The following is a 20,177-nucleotide window of genomic DNA, read 5'->3' on the forward strand; positions in this document are numbered from 1 at the left end:
CAAATGAGAGCTGCACCCAGAGAGTCACCGAGTCCGGGCTCTGCCGGGGCACCACTGTGTTCTCTCCCGCCTGCTTTGCCTTTCTTTGGTTAATTCTTGCAATGATATTTTGAGATGGGCCCTAACATTTTCAAATACCATCAAACTATGGAGCTTCCAAAGCCTGCCTCCTCATGCAATTTGCCTCTTCCCCATGGCAAGCAGTTTTAATGGATCAGCTCCTCAAGCAAACATTGTATTGACCCCACTGGGAGTCATCTTATTATAAAAACTGCAAAATCTGCCCAGTGTGTTTTGTGCTGCAACATATGTAGATGTTTCCAATAAACACCCATTTCTTATTTTCCATGATTTTTTCTTATTTCTATAAAATTTGTAGCCATGAGTATATGTAAAGTATGAGACACATGCATGTGTTCATGCTGGCATGGGGTTGTTTTGACAAACCCTCACAGTGCAGGAATGCAGCCAGGCTGAATTTTTGCTGACTGAGCCATTGCAATAAACCCTACCAACCTTTGTTCTCTTTGCCAGATTATCTACCAGGGCTGAAAAAACCCCAACCTGTATAAATACCATAGAATACTGAAATTGGGTCAGAACTGTTTTCATGTCTCAGTCTGTATTTCCATGAGTGTTAAGTTGCCAATTTTGGAGAAGACAAGTTGTAGTAACGTTTAGAAAAAAACCCCAACTGTTGCAATTTCAAGTTCTGATAGCCCTGTTAAGGGGATGCCACCAGTTTATATCACTGAGTTTTTCTTTTGGTCACTGGCAACTCCTAAGATTTTGGACCTTGGTGTCATCCAAAACTGATGTGAGAGGTGTGGGAGGGATATAGGGGGAGGCACTTGCATTTTGTGGGAGGAAACAGATTATTTTATTTGCTGTCTAATGCTGCTCAGGTACTTAGCAGTATGTAACTTAGCCAATTCATGGATTAAATTCAATGCAAAATGCAGACTTTCACTTATTTCCAGAAGTTATCACATTGCTGCCACCCTATGTATATTGCTCAGACTTCTAAAAATGTTTTTTGTACAGTGCTGCACTCACTTGTGTCTCTGTACAAATAATTAGTAATATAGTGAGGTAATCCAAGCAGGATTTCATAAGCAAAGGTCTTAACCTGTAGTGAAGAGACAGCTATCTAAGCTGGATGATGAAGGTTATTTAATGATGTTCACAGTAAGAAAGACTGACAGCATTCGGTGCCTTTCTTTTGAACGTGCTCCTTCATACCCTATCTGTTTGCTTTGTATTCACTTCTGGCTCCCATGGTCAGTTGAAACTGAGTCTGTCAAGCTATATTTTCAAAGAACTAGAATGCAAGCAGTGTTGCAAGGCTGGTTTGTGCTGCTTCTGCCTTTTTTTTTTTTTCTGAGCACTTGCTTTTGTTGTTTGTTTGAGTTTGTTTAGTTTTACTTTGTATTGCCTTTCCCTCTACAGTCAGCCCTGCCCTCATGGACTCCAGCGTGCTTCAAGCAAGATGTTTCAGAAGAAGGCCAAGAGAAGCCAGGATGCTTTGATGCTTCTCCTCTCCTTGCCCTGACCCTTCTGTATCCGTGTTTCATCTGGCACAGGAGCCTGGACTGTGGGAAGTCGTCTGCCAACTGTTGAGAGAAGTTCTGGGGATGCCCTAAGCTGGTGCAATACAAAGAAGTTTTTTAAAGTCTTGATTTCACTTTCTTTTAAGTGTGTGTATAAACCCAGGTCAAACTGGAATTGATCTACAGTAGAACTGACTGAAAAACAAACAAACAAACTGAAAAAAGACTTAACTATTTTATTTATTTCGATATTTAAGAGAGAAAAGAAGTGCTGAACTTGCACAGTATTTTTGTTTGAAATACATTTTACTTCAAATTTTAAATGCAATTTTGTGAAGACATGAAATTTTAAAAAGCACTTAATGTAAAATAAAGACTGAATATTTACTTTAAGGAAAAAAAAAACTTTTTTAAATAATGAAAATAAAGATCAACTCTGCTCTCTCTCTTACTTTAAAGAAGCCATTCATACATGTGCTGGGTATCTTTGTTTTTTGCAATTTGGATGTGGTAAGTGAAGATTGCTCTGGTTTACTTTCTCCTTGACAATATTATCCTGTTAGATGCTGAAACTTACTTTGCTGTACTGTGTTAGCCACAAATCCAAACAAAAACTGTTGAAATAGCAAAGACCAGGCTCAGTGGCTGGATTTTTTTCTTACTAGATTTTGTGTCCCAGTCAAAGGACTGTCTTCTCCCAGTAGGACTGATGTGTCTCTTCTGCACAGTAAAAAAGGTTTGCCCTTGAGCAACTCTGTGAAATACTTCTGCTGAAAGAGAGGTTTAAAAAAGGAAAACAATTCTGTTAATGGTAGTATTATTTTTTGCTTTGGTAATTCCACAGCTGATCGTGAATTGGATGTAAGGGAAGTGTCTAAATGTCTAAGTGCTTTTGGCACGGAGCTTCCTGTTGGAGTCAAGGGCAATGCCACGTGTAGAAACCTTACGTTCTTCAGCCCTTTATTAAATGGTAGTAGACTTGGAAAAGCGTACAGGTGCACCTGCGTGTCAGCAGTAAGCAGCAGGGGTTACTCAGCAGGAAAAGAATGTGAGTTCCCACAGCTACAATCCTAAATTGCCCTGTGAGGCAGCAGTGAGGGTGAGTTCTGAGTTGTTAGGCATCTTCTCAGTGAAATAAGGTGTTGTGCTTCATCTAAGCATTGGAGGATTTTGTTGGCTGCCAAATCTGGTCACAGTGGATGGCACGGAGCTGTTGACTGTCGTGTGTGATGCAATCTAGTAAGGATGCAGGATGGCCTTGTGTCCTAGGGAAGGGAATTAGACTTGGCTCTGAGATTAGCTTCTCTTCTGTAACAGGGGTGCCAGAGATACCTATTGGTATAGACCCAGGGTATAGACAGAAAGAGTGGTTCTGTTAATGTGGCTTATGTCGGCTTTTGGAGTGAAAAGAGCTGTGCCTACGAAAAATGCATCCTGACTAGGTGAAGCTTCCAGAGAGACAGATCCTGCATCATGTTTCTTGCGTACCTAAAACTCAAACTCACCTCATTGAGAGGTTTCCATGATTTTGTCTTCCCTTCCCCTTCTCCTGCTCCTTCAAGATTAACACACAGGACCAAAAATAACCATGTAAGATGTCTGGTAGACCTCAGTCCTGCTCCCACTAAGTTAAATAACAAAATGTATGTCCTAATTGGGCTCTTTAGCTCTTTCTGTTCATTCTGTTGATTTCTAAACTTGCAGTGGTGAACTGCATCTAGAGAAAAAACATAAATAAAAAAATTCATCAAAATATAACAAGAGACACAAGTGTGATGAAGATTTGCAAACTGTAGGGTCTGTGTTCAGTTTGTGTAATTCCTTCCAAATAAAAGTTCTGCTTCCAACGCCCCTACTGTTTATTCCTCTGTAAGTATTGCTTTATTAAACCAACTCCACAAGGTCTTTTTTAGTGCAAATAATCTTCTTTTAAAAATATGTTGTTGAATAACATACTTGTACATATACTTTTCTAAGCTCTCCATTGTTTATAATACTCTCTTTGAAGCTTAAAATAAAACTTCCTCCTCTATTGATTTTGTTTCCCTTTTCCGTTTTGTAAATTACTACTTTTGTCCCTGGATTTTGGTTTGTATCATTAACCAAGAACTTTCCTCCTTTTTCTCTTTTACTTTCTCTTCTCCATTCATTGGACTACAGAAACTGATTCTGTTGCTTGCTATAGTGAAGGCAGGCAGGAAGTAAAATGCTTCTTTTGTGTAGGACTCACTCTAAGAGCACTTCCTATCATTTGGTAATAATAAAGGAGATTCCTAAATGTTTTTATATTTTTATAACCTTCTCCGTGTGATTAATAGAGTTGCATTAAGTTAATTTAGGTTCTAGGTTAGAATCTAAATTGTATGAGAGCTTTTTGTATAGATTTTAGTGACATTGCTCTACGGAGTCCTGACCCTACCTATGCCGTGTCTAATCTGGTCACTGGAGTAACTGGAAACTGTGGTTCCTTCTGCTGTATTTCACAGTGCAGGCATGAACCCTCTCTTTTTCTTTACACACATTAGATCAATAGTATGGTTGTGTAGGATGGAAAGAGAAAGAGGAAATACTGTTTCAGATTACATGCCATCTTTTTAGGAAACTCCCTAATAGGCCTGCTGTCATTTTTGTGAAGCTCTGTTGCCTTTTCTTTGCCTTCCGATCAATTTCTCTGCTACCAGTAGAGGCTACAGGTGTCCCTTTTTACTTTGGCAACTGCTTGCAAAAATAGCAGCTGAGGTGTAGTTAACAGATCTTCCGAGGTGGGTACAGATCCTTTAGAGTAGTGAATTGTCCCTCAAAGAAGATTAAATGGCAAATGAGTCCTAAAGAACACGTCAGAAATTAATCCAGTCAGGCAATATAGGAATTGTACAGAATTGTACAGGTGGGCTCCTACCTGCCTAATTTTTAACAGTTGTGTGTGACAGAGTGTGTATCTTCGCAGCAGAGAATTAACTATTCTTGGTCATCTTTTATAGCCTTTCCCTATGGAGTTTTATTTTTCACATGTGTAATCTTAATTTCCATTGGAGTTTTGTTTCTTCACTCTTTCTTCAGGTCAATATGACTTGAAAACATCACTGCTTGCCTTTAGACCTTGTCTTTACCTGTGCAAGGCCTTTGCTGATTCATTGTAGGAAGGAGGAAACCAGAAGGCAGTTTCAGCTGTCTTTGCTGTCCTCAGTCACTGTGGCTCTTGGGAACCTGTTTGGGATCTGATAGAGCAGCCTTTGGACTCCTGACTGGGTTGTCCTCAGCTGTTCTGTGTCTAAAGAGGTCTTTCCTTCCATTTCACTTGTTGGGCACTGGGGGCCAGAGGCAGCTGAGGAGGTGGGTAAGATGCTAACCGTGCTCCTGAGCTGTGCTGAGAAGGTAGCACTGATGGTCGCCTTAGGGCACAGACTGGGTGATAGGATTGCGGGTTTTGAAGCTCCTCCTAGAAACCTCTCATTGCCTTTCTGCCATTTGCTCTCAATAATGTGAGTTATAGGCCTACAAAACTACTTCTCTGTAGGGATTTCACGGGGGGCAAGTAATTTTCCTGCCCCAAAGCACAGAAGGGAGGGAAGGTGTGTAATGACAGATCCTGAGCCCCGGGCCGTCGTTGTTCTTCTTTGAGCTCCTCTTGAGCTTTCTGCTATGCTGCATGGGACAGAGAGACCCAGGCAGAGGTTGGACTGAGGGCAAAACTGGATGCTGACAAATCAGAGAAAGGAAAGTTGAAGAAAGGAAGGAAGAAAGGAAGCTGCTTGTGGCATCAGTGCACTTTTCTTGTTCAATAGGTCGTCTCCCGTTCTAGCTCAGCTATCATTTTCATTGTCCCTCGTGTGATACGGAGAGCAGAGAGCAGAGCCAGTCATGTCTGCTAAGGTAACCAGGAGCGAAAGTGTACATTGAAATTGGCCTTTATGGATGTCTGTCAACACACTGTTTAGATGAATGGGATCGTCTCCACCGCAGCAGGGCTATTGTTACAGGCTGTCAGACTCCAGAGAACAGCTCTGCATTAGTCTTATTACTTTGAACATTTTTTGTGTCTTTTTTTTTTTTTTTTAAAGACAAGGGCCTGGGAATAGAAATGTTTTAAAGGAGAGTTTTAATTTTGCACAAGTTATCTGAATAGAAAAAAATGCCACTGTTTCCTAAGCCCCAGAGCAGATCTACATTGGCACGCTGGCTAAGAAGGTATCTTATTTTCCTGTCTGGAGAAGGGTTCTTGATGGTGAGAGTCAGACGTGGCAGGAGGAGGGAGTAAAAACATCTGCCAGCATTGCGGGAGCTAATGGGTGCCCCCAAAGCCAGGTTTCTGTAGGCTGAGACTGAGCTGAAGGCTGGCAAAGCTGAGGGCTGGAATCCTGAATTCTCTGAGTGGACTAAAAATGGCATCGGCTTCTTTGCTGTGACCTGAATTAGAATGTTGCACTGGTTTAAACTTTTGCTTGGAATCAGGAAAAAAAGTCTGGTTCAATTTGCATCCTGGAGCTGTGAGCCCTCCTTGTAATCAGTTCCATTAGCCCACAGATGATATAAAACCTCAAAATCCTTCCTCTCTAAACCCAAGCTTTTAACGCTTATTAGCAATGACATTAACTTCTCTATACCCCATCCCATCCCCAGCATTGTAGCTCAGTAGGACCTCAACTACATAAAGCATACGTAGGCAGCAACTGCTCCTCTTAGCTTTGGCTGGGCTTGTCCAAGTTGTGGTTCGATGTGTTTAAGATCTCCATTGTCTCTTGGAAATTATTGTAAAATTTTGTTTCCTTTGCTGTGCCAAAGCTGGACACTTGCCACAATTTAGACCCATCTTTGATTTTAATGACTTGAGAGCCATCCATCTGTGGCATCTTAATTTCACCAGTATGTTTTTTAAGACTTGACTGCATTTTTTGCTGTTTGAACAAATGCTCTTCACTGTGTGTGTTTGAAACTTTTACCATATCTTCTGTTATTTGATGAAATTTTGTCCTTTCAGCCTGTAATTCTTCACAGTTCCATGGTGTGTGTTCCCCATGACAGGAGAAGTGTAGCATTTACCTTTAAAAAAATACATATTTCTGGAGCGCAGTGTTATGGCTAATATTGCCAGCTGGGATATAATTAGAAACAGTTTTGTTTAATGTTGTCTAAGATAGCTGTGGTAGCTCTGAATAGCCAACAAACCAACGATGGCACTGCTATGGAACAGGCAATGCCCTCTGAACATTGAAACTGGGCTGAAGCTCTTAGAACTATTGCTGGAAAAGGCAGCTGCTCTGGGGAGCTTGCAGAGGGGAACCCCTTCTTTGGTTCCCAGCTGATGGATGGTACCTCTTGAGCAGGAACAGACGTAGCCTCTGCATAGACGTAGTCTTATGCTGAGTGTTTTTTTTTTTTTTGAAGCGGTTTCATTTCTTGGTGCTGTTCATCTTCCATAACCAATTCTCAGTAGGAGCTTTTAGTTTATCTCTAGGTTTGCAAAGGTGTTAAGAGTCCTTTTGGCTTGGACTGAAGCTCCTTCTCATTATGTTTCTTCAGTCTTTGCTGTTAGTGTCCTGGTGCTGGTGGCTTCATTGTGGACTGCAGGAAGAGAATGAACATTACCAGATCTTTCAGATATAGCCTTCTTTTTTTTGAAACAGATTAGATGTTTTAAATAATGCTGGAGAGTTGTCAAGCATTGCTGAAGACTTAGCTTACTAATTTGGATTGCTTTCATTAGACAACAGCTATTAACTTCTTCATATAATCATTTCAGAAGTCAATATTGAGGCCAGCTCTCCAAGGTGAGAGAAATAGCTGAAAGCTGTGCTGTCACTAAAGGGGCACCTTTATTTTAGTGTCAGATAGCTAGTGAGACGTAGCTTTCAAGTTCATGTAGCACTTTGTACAGTGGAGTTTACATGGGGTGGTTTTAAGCCTATGTTTGAGAAATTAATTTTCTCCTGTTGGTACAAGTCATAGTTGTTTCCCATCCATGCTCTGCTGGGAGTGACTTAAATGCATTAAACAACACTAAAGTCTTTTCCAGCCCTTTCCTCAGGTTCAACAAGTTGTTTCACAGTGCAGTGGATTCTGCAGCTGGATCTTGGCTCAAAACCCTCATCCATTGCTGGGATACCTGGGCTTGGGCTTCTTAAAGAACAGGTCCCAGCTCTTCTCAGGTCTTTCCACACCAACTGTATCTCTGAATGTGTCCACCAGCCCGGAGGCTTATGAGAGTTTTTAACTATCCATAAACTCTCTCTGGGTTGAATTCAGATTGCTATTGTACTTCAGACATCCAGATGGTCCAGAGCCATGTATTCCTTCACCTGGAGAAGAGGACCTTCCCTGGGTTAGGGAGCTTTATTTCCCTTACAAGGCCAGGTCAGCCTCTTCATTAGCTAGCTCTTCAAGATACCTTCCTCACTTCCATTAAGGATAAGATTTTACAAGCACTTAGCAATCTGTAAAAAAAAGGAGATAAATTTCCTTAGGACATCTGCGCCTATTAGATTCCTGTGTGACTGTTTACATATTTATGGGTCTGGCATTATGCGAAGAAGAACTAGTCCCCATTAGGCTCAGTAGAGCTGTCACTGAGAATTGCCAAACTTCTCTCGGGCTTTGGGATGCCACCTAACAGTGAATGTCACAGATGATGAATACCTTCAGCAGCTGTTAAAGGTGTGAGGAGTTGAGGTGCCCAGAACCTGGTCAGACCAGCCTGTAGGAGAGGACTTCCCAATCTCTTTGCCATTAACAGAACCACCGGGCAATAGTCCTGCTAGCCAATGTATCAGCCAGCTAAGAGCAGGGTCAGAAGACTCACAGATCCCTCTCATACCGTGGAAGATCATTTTCTAGCATTAAATACTATAATCTTCTACTTTTGATTAGTCTCTGTTAAACAATTCCTTTGGTGCCGAAAAGGAGCGGGACTAGTGAACTGTTTAATGAGGGACACTTGTGTCCACTGACATGGAACTAGCGAATTTCTTGTTTAATCTGATGTGATATTTAGCTGCTATGAAGTATCGGTTGTGTAGTTTAAAGCAACACTACTCACTTATTTCGGAGTAAAGTTACTCTGGAGTGGAAGATCTGGTGAGCTCTGAGAAAAGAAATAATGGATTTTAATCTGCTGTTTTCCCAGTGGTGGAAAAAAAAGTATCCTGCTGTTTTGGTGTCTCTAGCAGCGTTTTGTTGGACTCACAAAGGCTGTTCAAATAACTGAACTGAAAAATAGCCTTGTGGGGAGGAAAGATTTTAGTTTGATTTGAAATGAAACGCGTTTTCTTTTTCTCAATGAAATGGCCCTTTCCCTTCCTTTCCTGCAGCCACGTGTGTGCAGGCTTGAATGAAACATTTCACTTGTGAGTATTTTTCCCTCTCTTAGAAACAATTCCATCCAGCTCAGTTTTGAAGCAAGATACTGTTCCAAAATGAAAGTCCAACTTCTTGTTTATGAAACACTGGCACAAAATGTCTCACCCTTTCTGAAAAATCAGTTTCTCCCTCTGCTGCCTCTTTAACCCTTTCTCCCTTCCAGCTTGCTTTTGACTGAAATGACTTCATTCAGATTCCCTCCTTCACTCAGATGTTTAGATCATCCTAAAATTGCATTTTTTAGAGAGTAAACTGAATCATTTCACACACCTCTCCCCCTCCACCTTCCTTGAACACATACTGATTCTCTGGAGGGTGCAGTGATAGCTCTTACTTACCTCTAGATATTGATGTTGCTGGGACTTAGATGGGGAGGTGAAAACTGGCTGCCATATCAATGAAATCTCTATTGGCACTGAGAAATTCCCAACCAAACAGGGTGTTGAACTAACAGAGAAGGAAAAATACCAGTAGATGATGGGATTTTTCCAGCCTCTGGCACTGCATGACAAGCAGTGGAAGGTGTGTGTGGAGAGCACTGCCCATTCATCGGCCGAAAGGGTTTCTTTAAATCAATGAGGGACTGAAGTAACTTGCTCCAAATTGGTTTTGTTTGTGTTGAGTGAGGCGGTTCTACTTACATCTGAATATATAGTTACATTAGCAGCAGTGCACGTTAGCTTGTGTGGGAAAGTCAGACCTCTTGCATTTACAGTGTGTTTGCATCAGTTATCAACCATTTACCCAGAATGTGTTGCATTTCTTTATCTGGATGATACGTGGTCACCTCATGTAACAGCAGTGAGGTCACTGCCTATGCAATGGCATGGTGTCTTCTGTGTAGTTAAGTTTATTTAATATTAAAATGATGATAATTAAATAATTTCTCTGGAGTTTGCCATTTGATTTGAAATTTCTGGAACTGTGCTGGCAGAGAATTAGTCTAGAGTTGTTCCTTAATCTTTCTAGAAAGAAAGTTTGTCCAGAGGTTAGTAATATTCTCTCCTTTTTCCTTTTTCTGTCCCCTAATTCATCAACATAAGTCCAGCCTACCCCTTTTTCAATTGACACTGACTTTTCTGGGTTGGCTGTTTCCTGACCTGTGGCTGAAGTCACCTCTGAACTTCTCCCTAAAGCCCTCGGTGCTTGAGGAGGAGCAGAGTGGTGCAGAGGGCTTGTTTTGATGCTCTTCCAACTGACTGTCTGACCATGGCCTGGTTTTAGCAAGGAGGTGCCTGTGTCATGAAGCATTGCGTCCATTGCACTCTCCCACGTCATCCCAGTGGAGAAGCCACTGTTGGAGAGCCCCGGGGAATTACATGTCCTATTCACTGCCACCACTGATGCTTTCTTGGGTCAGTGGGAAAATGCTGGAGCCAGCCTTTTTGAGTACTGCCCTGATAACACAGGCACGCTGGGCCGCGCTGGGCATCCCTGCAGATGTCTGTCTGTCTGTGCTAGCGGGGCAGTTTAACACAGGGAATATTGGGGAAGAAGCAGGTGTTTGGACAGCAGACATAGGTTCAAGCAGGTAACAGAGTCCTTGTTCAGGTTAAAGGGAGGGGAGGAGGGGCAGAACAGATATCTTGTTTTAGGGAAGGTTTTAACAAAGGTAATGCTCTCATGGAAGGCTATTCAGGCAGCCATTTCCCTAGTGTTTTCAATACCACCCCACTCCTCTCATTATAGCTGGGGATTTTGGCTCTCCCAGTGGGGAGGAGATGTTCTAAATGGGCTGCCAGGGAGGTGGATTTAATGCACTAGGAAGAACTGGCTTCACCAAGTTAAAAAGCAAAACAAAACCCAATCCTCCATTCCTATTTTTAGTGTTTATGACCAAGTATTTTTGCTTGGTTGCTCATTTTGAAAGGGTTTAGTGAGCCTGCCAGTTGATTGAAAGCTCTGTGGTGTGTGAGCTGGCCTGGCTGGGGAGCCTGCAGTGCATAGTGACGAGGTCGGAGCCGCGCCGGAGGTTTTTTTCCACTGCAGTTTGTTGAAGGGTAACAAAACTGTCCCCTGGGCAAAGGGGATGTTGGCTTTCCAGGTTGTGGTGATTCATCTTGTCTGGATAGGCAGCCTTCCTCCTACTCCCACATTTTCATCTCCATCTACCTCACTCTGACTTCACTGTGCAACATAATGCAAAACCTGCCCTGCACTGGGCAGATGGTGTTGCTGGGGGGGTCTCAGGCAGCCGACCCCCCCGAGGTGTACCTGCTGGGCAGCATTAGCATGCCATGCCTGTCCTCCTGGCCACTTCACCCCCTATAAATGGGTTTATTCTCATTATTAGGAGCCATATCCCTGGCATATGGAGTCCGTGCAGTGCCTGCAGGCAGGTTTCCTTCCTGTTGATGTTGGTAAGCAGCCCAAGTGCCTCCTGGCAATTAGCAGATCGTTACCCATAATGCGATGCGCAGCGATGCAGCCTGGTGGATTTTCTGGAGGTCACTCTGACCTAATTCACCCCCAGGAATTGTACAGTGCTGGCACGACTTACCAGTGCATTAACAAGCTGATGCTTCAGTATGAGGTTATTTGAGTGCTTCCACATTATTCTTCTTAGGCAAGAAATAGCCATTTTGTCTAGTAGCCAACAGTGGCTAATAAGGCTGGTCTGGGAGAGGAGGGAGCAGAGTGATGGCTGGTTTTGAGCTGAGACATCACGGGTGTGCAGCATTTCCTTTGGCTTTAATGTCAGGGGCCATTTCTGATGCCCTGGGTTGCAAATGCGCAGAGCCCGTTTTGCTTCCTCACTTGTGCATTATCACAGAGTCTTTGCAGCGAATGGAGCAGCATGTGCCAGTGTGTGTGCGAGTCCCCACTGCTCTGACTCGGAGGGGATGACAGAGGAGCAAGACTCTGCCCCAGATCTGCCCCACATCTGCCGCAGCCCAATCCCTGGAAGACATGAAATGAAGGTGCAGATCTCAGTCCATCACAGGGAGTTTTGGAGAGGCCAGGCGTACCTGGCCAGAGTGGGACCCCACACAGCAGCAGGCACCCCCACAGGGCTCATCCTTCCTCTGGCAAACCTGAGCCCAGAGCCTGGCTGCAGCATCACCAGCCCAAACCAGGGTCTTCTCCCAGGGCAGTGATTTGTGTATGTCCAAGTTAATTGTCGGTGGTTTTGAGAGGCTTTTAAAATCTGTAACTTCTGTTTTTCATTTCTCCCTGCTAAGATAGGTATGGCTGGACTGTGCGTGCTGAGGAAGTGGGGGCTATGCAGGGAAAGGCACACAGAAACCTATTGCAGTAAAACTGTTTTAAAACACTTCTCAAGTAGTTTTCCTGTAAGACTTGGGGCATCTGCTAATGAGGGGATGGTGTGTGTGGGGAGAGCAATTTCACTGACAAACCATTAGGATGCTCGACGTAAGTCGGTCCTGGCTTCTCTCTTTGTGTGCTCTGGAGGTCACCCCCGAATCCCACCCAGCTCCTCCCACCACCCTGTTCCAGTTACTCTGCCTTGTCTGTGTCTAATCTCTCTGGGTGCACGTGAGTCTGTGTAGGCACAGTTCCTTCATTTTGTTTGTGCATGCAGGCAGCCTTTGAGCTCTGCTCCCAATGAACACTCTGTAGTCCAGGCTCTTTGTCCTAGCTGATCTTCTTGATGCTTAAAAACACTTCAGAGGAAATTATGCAGCACTGTAGAGTCAAATCTGGGAGTGAGTTGTGGATGGACTTTCCTTAAGCAACAACATTTTCTGGGGATTGCCTCAAGATGAGGGGTGTTCTGGTAGGCCTCAGTCCCCCCGTGCACTTTGGTGTTTACACGGCTAAAGCAAGAGCAGGAAGGCGAGCTGCAGGTGTCACGTTCCACTCACCACCATTTTATAATTTTTGCAAGATATCCAGTGTTACTTGTTTTCAAACAGAGGTCTGTCCTGCTTTCAGTTCCCATAGACTCCAATTACACCTGCCTAACTGCGACTGGGACTGAAGCACTATCTTCTGCACAAGGGCTTTATTTGTCCCCTGGGTGAGCAATTAAAGCAGGCTTTCTTCTACCGGTGCTGAATATTCGAGCAATGGCTTGTAATTTATGTCCCTTTTGCCACTGGAACTGGCAGCACCGAAAAAGAAACCACCACCTCCAAAGCGCGGCAGGCTGCCAGTGCTGGTGCTAATGCAGCAGTGTGCCCCTTCCCTTTCTGCAGGCACGGTTTAAACTCTGTCCATGCTGGCCAGAAGGAATATAGCGCCAGGAAATGAAATAATAGGAAGTATAAGCTCTGGTACAGCTGGATAGTTTCAGAGCTTCATCAATTATTAAAGGCGTTAATTCTTCCACAATTGCTGGCGTATTGCAGCATATTAGATTAGAGGCAAGCTGGTCTCTGACCAAATCAGACTGACCAGCCTGTTCACTGAAGCCTCTGAGTCCTTTTGGCCTCAGTTCTGTAGCAGAGTTGGTGGTGCCGGAACACAGTGCCTCGGACAGCAGGAGCAACAGCCAGGTTTTCTCATTTCCATCAAGATGCAGAAATTCAGAGTGGTAATATTTCCTCTCCTTCTCTTCTGTCTGATGTTAATAAAACCCAACGGAGCTTATGCGTGAGGCATCCTTGTTTGTTTGTCTGTTTTTCTGAAGAAGCTGGATTCAGCAGGGCTCTGTGCCGAAGAGGGTGACACAAGAGCTCTTCACCTGCAGCCTTTGACCCCCACCCCTGCCCTGGCTGCTGGGAAATCTGTTGTATTTTTCTTTAATGAAATACTCCTACTTGCCTGTATCACAGAGGTACTGCAGCAGGTGGTGCCTCGGATCCTCATCCCACAAAGACTTTTGAAGGCTGTTGTTTATGAGTAGCTCCATCTGAGCAGGCAGGAATATGTCACTGGTCTGTAATGCCTTGACTTTGTGAAGTGGGAAGGGCCAGGAAAATGCCAAGAGCTCCGTGTCCTCAGCCCTTAGACATGTTTGGTCTTCTTCTGAGAGCTGCAGCTCCGGGAGCCCTGGGATTCTGGCAGAGCCAAGTCTTCCGGTGTGGGTGGGTGGTCTGGGTTTTTAAAGGCACTTTCTGATGCATCTGTTTCTGACACCATATATCTGTAAGCATGCCTTCTTAGACAAATGAGGCCTAATATTTTATATCATAACCATAAAATCATATTCCTTATTAGAATTGCAAGTTACTTTTCCCTTCTTTTGTAAGAATATTGGTAATAATTCTGTCTAATGATGGCAGCAGTCACAGCAATCCTTATTCAATCTTATCAGGAGGAAATTTTGCCATTTCTTTGCATGTAAAACTTCCATTATTTGGATGGGGTTCCTGTGACATAGGTCATTATATCTGTAATATGTATTTATAGTTGTTTAAAGACCTGTATAGTTTATGGGATAAATTCTGATGTGATATAGCCAGGAGCCCTGTGGGTTTTCATTATGCTATTGATTAAAAAGTTCACCACTACACAGTGAAGATAGGGGAAAGAATTGGAAACTGGGTGAAAATTCCTTTTACAGTATATAAATACTTCCACATTTGTTTTAAAAAAGGAGTCTTTGCTTATTTTTTTTCCCTCTAGATAATCTCTGCCTTTGTTTGAAAAAGGTTATTGATTGGATTGTTAACTTAAACAGTCTGTGGCGGGTGTGACAGAGCACATGTCTGCAATTAATCTTGCGATGCGGAATCCATTATTGAAGAAGCACTAATGAGCCGTTCTAAGGCCTTCACTGGTCACAGAGTGCCTGGGAGCAGCAGATTGCTCCTGCCCTTTAACATCAGTTTTGGTCTTCGGTGTTATATAGCCAGTGTAAGCAGGAGAGATTTTTATATTTCTTTGGGGGGGGGGAGGGTGGGATGTGGGGGTATGGGATGGGGCTGATATTTATGTTGAAATTCTCCTTACTGCCTGTCTGCAATTGCACTGGGTGTGGGAGACAAGAAATGGTCTCTCAATGTGCTCACCCCCCACTCCTCTAACCAGATGTCTGGTGGACACAGTGCACAATTAAATCCAGTGGCACGTGAAACACGGGTGTCACTATAAAATATAGTTTCAGTCACAGGGTTCAGATCCAGAGGAGAGTTTTGACAAAGATGAGGGAGCTTTCAGACCTGATCTGTACTCTAAAATATTGCTTTAAGACAAAGGGATGAGCTGCTGGAAATCTCCTCACTGCAAGTTTTATTGTTGACGTTGTTTATAGCTATTGCGGCATAGCAAAAGTTTAGGTAAAGAATAGTTATGGTAGATTAGAAACTGTCGATGTTAACATATCACTTTCTCCTTCAACGGAACTGCTCGCGGGGTGTGTTTTAGAGGTCTGTCTATTGACTCCGGTGACTCCATAAATATGTGTTACTTCTTCCCCCGGTTAGATCTGCGAAGCTGATACAACACCTGAAAGTGCTCCAGGGCTTGCCAGGGCTGAGCCTGAATTATTAACCTGAATTATTAATTGATTTCCAGCTGCAGACTCTGCTGCACACCTTGTTTATCACAAGATTAGCAAAATGAGACCATTTCTTCATCTTGACCACATAAGTGACGAAATCAAGCAAGAAAGACTTACAGCTCTCTGGCTTTTGTGCTACAACAGTGTCTGTAACTTGCACCACATTTTGTGCTGCTCTTTGTGTAAAACAAAATTGTTTGTGAGCAGAACTAGCTTTTTTATTTTTTTTTAAAGATAATTTGAATGTACCTATTGTAGCTTGCCATACACAGCTACAGAGCTTTGTCTTCTGCCACAGAGGGAATGCCAAGAAGTGCTGTGATACGGAGCAGGGATGGTGTTTACTAACACCACTCCAGGAAGTCTTGGATGTGTGAATTTTCTCATAGGTCATGAAAAACATTGGTTTTGAACCAAAGTAGCAGGAAAATAGAGATAGATGGGGAAGAAGGAGAGTAGGGAGGTTAGGAAAAAGGATTTTAATGCTTTGAGTATCTACTGACATACTTGCTGTACGCTACAGTGCCTCATCACGCTGCTGGCATAAGTAAAAATAGTCTTTCCAATGACATTCGGTTGGGGTCATGGTACCACAAGGCACATTGTTTAATGCAAAAGAGGATCTGACTTGGAGGCTGAAGCAAGACATGTCCATGAGGAAGTATTTTTCCCTTAGACATGTCACAAGCCCTGGGCTAACAGAGAGCAATCTACAGCAATGCAGACAAGGCTGTGGGCATTTGTTGGTCTCTTGTAGTCACAGCATTTGGAGAGAGAGCCCAATGGAGTGAATAAATTGCCTGGTTTTGGTGGTTTGGGTCTTTTTGTTTGTTTGGTTTTTTTTGTGGCGTTTTTGTTTGTTTGTTTTGGTGCTTTTTGTTGTTGTTTTCCAAAAGATTCTTGTATTGCTACTAAAAGAAGCCACCATGCCACTATTGATGTTTTCTAAGAGATCCTCAGCCCACAAGAGCGTATTTCTTTTAGGCTTATGGTGGGTGTGGCTCTTAAGAAGGGCTCTGCAAAATAGGATGGATCACTTCAGGGATGAGGCACCCTCGATGCGAGATGCAGCACAGGAAACCTGCAGAGGTTTTTTTTTTTGAGGCAAATGAGGAACGAGACAGTCAAGACTGATAGCTGGAAGAGAGCAGGAATGGCTGCAAAGGGACAGAGATAAAGTGGTGAACAGAACCTGACCTTCGTGTCGTTTGAGAGTCTCTAGCTGGAGTCTCTGTGATGAGCAATGTGTATATGCAGGCAAGTGAGCATGTGAATGTGTGTATGCATTTAGCTGTGATTTATTTCTCTAAGTTTGATTCCATTCTTTCTGTTTCTTTTCAAATGTGACTGAAGCTATTTAACTCTCTGATTAACTCACCTCCCTGTGTGAGTTGTTTTCTGTGATGTATTCCAGCGCTGTACAACCTTTCTGGAAGCTGCCTTGCTGCTGTTGGGATGAATTCCTCCCTGATGTGTAGTGTGGCACATTTGTTCTGTTTGCTGGTTTTGGAATGAGATTCCGTGTTTGCGGTAAATCAGATCTGGAGGAACATTTCAGTGTCATGTCAGGTTCTGCTAGTTTGGTAGTATCAGAAATTGTATGAGGTCCTCTCAACAAAAAGCTATCATGTCACAAAATCTCCTGGTCAGTTGTGGTTTCAAAGTCCCCAGAACTTTAGTTTCAACTTGGTTCACTGTAAATCTCAGTAAAATCTGACTCTTGTTTTGTGCTAACATTTCAAGGGCTCCAAAACCCAGTGATCTTCTTAGCCTATCTCAGCTCATCAGTACTGTCAAAACATTTATTTATTCAGAGGCTTAAGAGTGTTATGGACAATGTGATTGATCCCTCCTTCCTTAAACATCTCCTTCATTTTCTGTTCCATTTCCTTAATTACTTATGTACACACATTTCTTTGCTGGACAGGCTTAGTTTTCTTATCACTACCATGCAAATAAAACTGGAGAACAAAAATTTTCATTATACCATTTGGTGGTATCAGTCATGCATAAAAGTATATTCCCTGCAGTATTATTGCCTTACCCAGCAATTCTGAGCCACTGTTTGCTTCACTGGCTAGAAAACATAGAGTCTTCTTGTAAGGTGGTGATGGGTGATGCTACAACACAGCAAAATACTGCCAGTAGGTCTGGTAATCAAAATGATGCATCTATGCCCACATCTGCCTACCACAGCCATACACTTTTTTCTTATTGGAGAAGCAGCCTTTCTTTTCTCCACTTTTAAAAAGACTTCTAGGCTGCTGGCGGTGGAAAAGATATTCTTCTACCCATTGGCTGTAGTCTAAGAACAACAGACCAGCTAGAGGTGAAAACCCCCGCGCACCTGATGGTGTGTGGTTCTAGCAGTAGCATGTGGTAGTGCTGGATGGGCGCACCTGTATTTCTAATTTTCCTATAGATTTGCAATTGGCTACCCCATGTCCCTTGCCCCTAACTATGCCCAGTGTTATGCTTGCGTGTGTGGGAATGGGATGCCAAGAACACAAGCAGTAGCTTATGGCAGGTGACGGCCTCAGCCTGATAGGGGTGGTTTGGGAGTACAGTACTTTATTTCAGCGGTATATTTTTCTTGTTTTGTTTTGCAGAAGGAACACTGATCCTACCTTTGGTTTGTTTGTTTGTTTGCATTTTCCCCTCCAGAAAGCCCATTGCTGACCCTGCTACTGTGATACTGCTGTTTTGCAAAGCTGGAGTCGACATGCATGTAGGGGTGGGGGTTGTAACTCTGGCAATTTGTCCTTCCCGATTAGATGTGAACTGTTCTGCTAGCTTTCCCTCTTTATTCCTTTCATTTAGATTGTTGTGGGAGCTGGCTTGGGGTTTTTTCCTTTCGGTTTCTTGTTTTAATCCTGGAAGGTTAGCTGTGCAATTTGGTTTCTTCTATGCCAACCGACATTAGTGGCAGAGCTCTTAAAAAAAATAGAAGCTGTATCCCTCCATCTTGTCTTGCTTCTTCCCTGTATGCTGCTGCTTCCATTTAAGCAAAGTTTACAGAATTGCTGCACCCATTCGGACACCAGGAAAGAAAGCTCTGAAATGGAGAATAACCTCATTTCTACTAGGTCCTTCAGTCCGGTTGAAACGATGCTAATTGAAACTGTAGTCCAATTTCTATTAAGACAGATGGGGTCTCTCCAAAATTCGGTTTGTTTCTGATTTCATCCTTTCTCTTGCTTCCTTTAAAAAAAAAAAAAGAAAAAAAAAAAAGGAGTCCCACAAAAACCAAACCCAAAGCCAAACCATTTTTAAGAGCTCTGAGTAAAACTGCTTTGCCAATGGGGAATGGGTGGGGATGACTCTGATTTTCTCTTGTGCCCGGCAGCGAAAGGGTTAATGCCTGCTTTCCTCTTTGGTACTGTTAGTTGCAGCCCATGTTGTGGTCAGTCCATGTCCATGTGCGTTTTGTTCCCAAATTTAATACCAGTTAATTAACAAGCAAAAAGTGAACCTTATCAATGACAGTTGTTTCCAATCTTCCTCAGGACACCCGACCTGCCTGCAGTTCACCACAAACATGACTGAGGCTGTTAAAACCTATCAGTGGCAGTGCATTGAGTGCAAATCCTGCAGCCTTTGTGGGACCTCTGAGAATGATGTGAGTTCATTTACCTTTTCATGCAAATGAGTGTCACTGCAAGCTACTGTCATGTCCTCCCTTGAGGAGCATGGGGCAATGGTGTGGGTCACAGCTTTACTGCTGCTTCCATACATCTCCAAGGATGAGCCACTCCTGAAACCAGAGATCGGCTTCTCCCCAGTGCCCCCATCCAGCCACTGGTCTCTGCTCAGATTACCAGAGGGATCATCATATAGGGACACTTAATATGGTGATACTGGAGGTTTGTATGCATATTCAATAGAAATAAGCTGGAAGCCGTAAAGTCATGTCACAAGAGAGTAGTGTTTTCAGCATGGTAGTCGGGAGTAGCTGTGAATGGGTGATAACCTGAAAGATGGTAGATATGTTTCTTCTGTCCCGATTTTGCTTACTTTCTTGGCGTGATTTTTAAATCTTAATTACAAGACCTGGGAAACATCAAAGTATTTGAACTTGGATGGCTAGGCAAATCTCTAGTCACCTAATCACCTCTCCCAGTGATTTCCAAACTTGCAGCTGAACAGTGTCCTCTCTGTGGGGTTTTCAGTTTAAATTTGATGCTAAGTGTCCTTGGTAGTCTGTGAGAAACTTGGAGAATTGACAGTGAGTGGAGAACTTTGGAGACGATTAGCTAACACTTACATTACCTATAGCAGAACAAATTTGAAGCCTGGGATTTTTTTTTTTTTTTTTTTTTTTTTTGCTCTAGCAGTAAATAAGGAAATCTGAAAGCAGGGAGCTATTCTGTGTTAGGAATCACGGGATACTTCAGAGCAGCTTTTTCCCCCCAAATACAGAAGTGAGCTGCAGACCACATGGTCTGTTTCACAGAGTATTTACTCAGCTGAGTTTTGGAGAACTGGCTAAGTTTGGGCATTTGTCGGGAAAGGTTTCCCCTGAAGGGATGAGATCCAGCATGTGGCCACATTGGAGCCCAGCAAAGCTGTCCTCTGAGTACAGCATATCCTCAGCCTCACAGCTTTTGCTTCTGCAACATGAGGCCACCTTGGAGAGGAAGGCCTCCGCCTCTCAGAGAGATTTTCCAGTTACAAACTGAACTGCCTTTGTGATCAGAAGTTCTCTCTGCAGCCTCTCAGAAATATGGTGGTTGATCATGGACTCATGAATGCGATGCTTGTAGCCTTTTACGTTCCAAATAGTCTCTTAGTCTCTATGTTGCAGCTCTGCCTTCCGAGCTGAGCATTACTGCTTACCATGCTTGTGTTTTCATATTGGAAAGAGA

The 20,177-nt window shown here is 43.2% G+C and overlaps 1 protein-coding gene across 12 annotated transcripts in view; it reads left to right on the forward strand.

The window, feature by feature from the left end:
- DPF3 (double PHD fingers 3) overlaps nt 1–20,177 on the forward strand; it is a 182,340-nt gene that overhangs the window by 146,730 nt on the left and 15,433 nt on the right. For 8 of the 12 annotated variants that reach the window (XM_071809259.1, XM_071809261.1, XM_071809262.1 and 5 more), the window contains one exon: nt 18,819–18,931. In XM_071809259.1, the coding sequence (XP_071665360.1) occupies nt 18,819–18,931 (113 nt within the window). Of the gene's footprint in view, nt 1–1,449; nt 3,456–18,818; nt 18,932–20,177 lie in introns of those variants that run through there. The other 4 variants (XR_011739344.1, XR_011739345.1, XR_011739346.1 and 1 more) reach the window with 1 other exon arrangement.

The sequence above is a fragment of the Patagioenas fasciata genome, chromosome 5 (genome assembly GCF_037038585.1).
Source record: "Patagioenas fasciata isolate bPatFas1 chromosome 5, bPatFas1.hap1, whole genome shotgun sequence".
NCBI lineage: Eukaryota > Metazoa > Chordata > Aves > Columbiformes > Columbidae > Patagioenas > Patagioenas fasciata.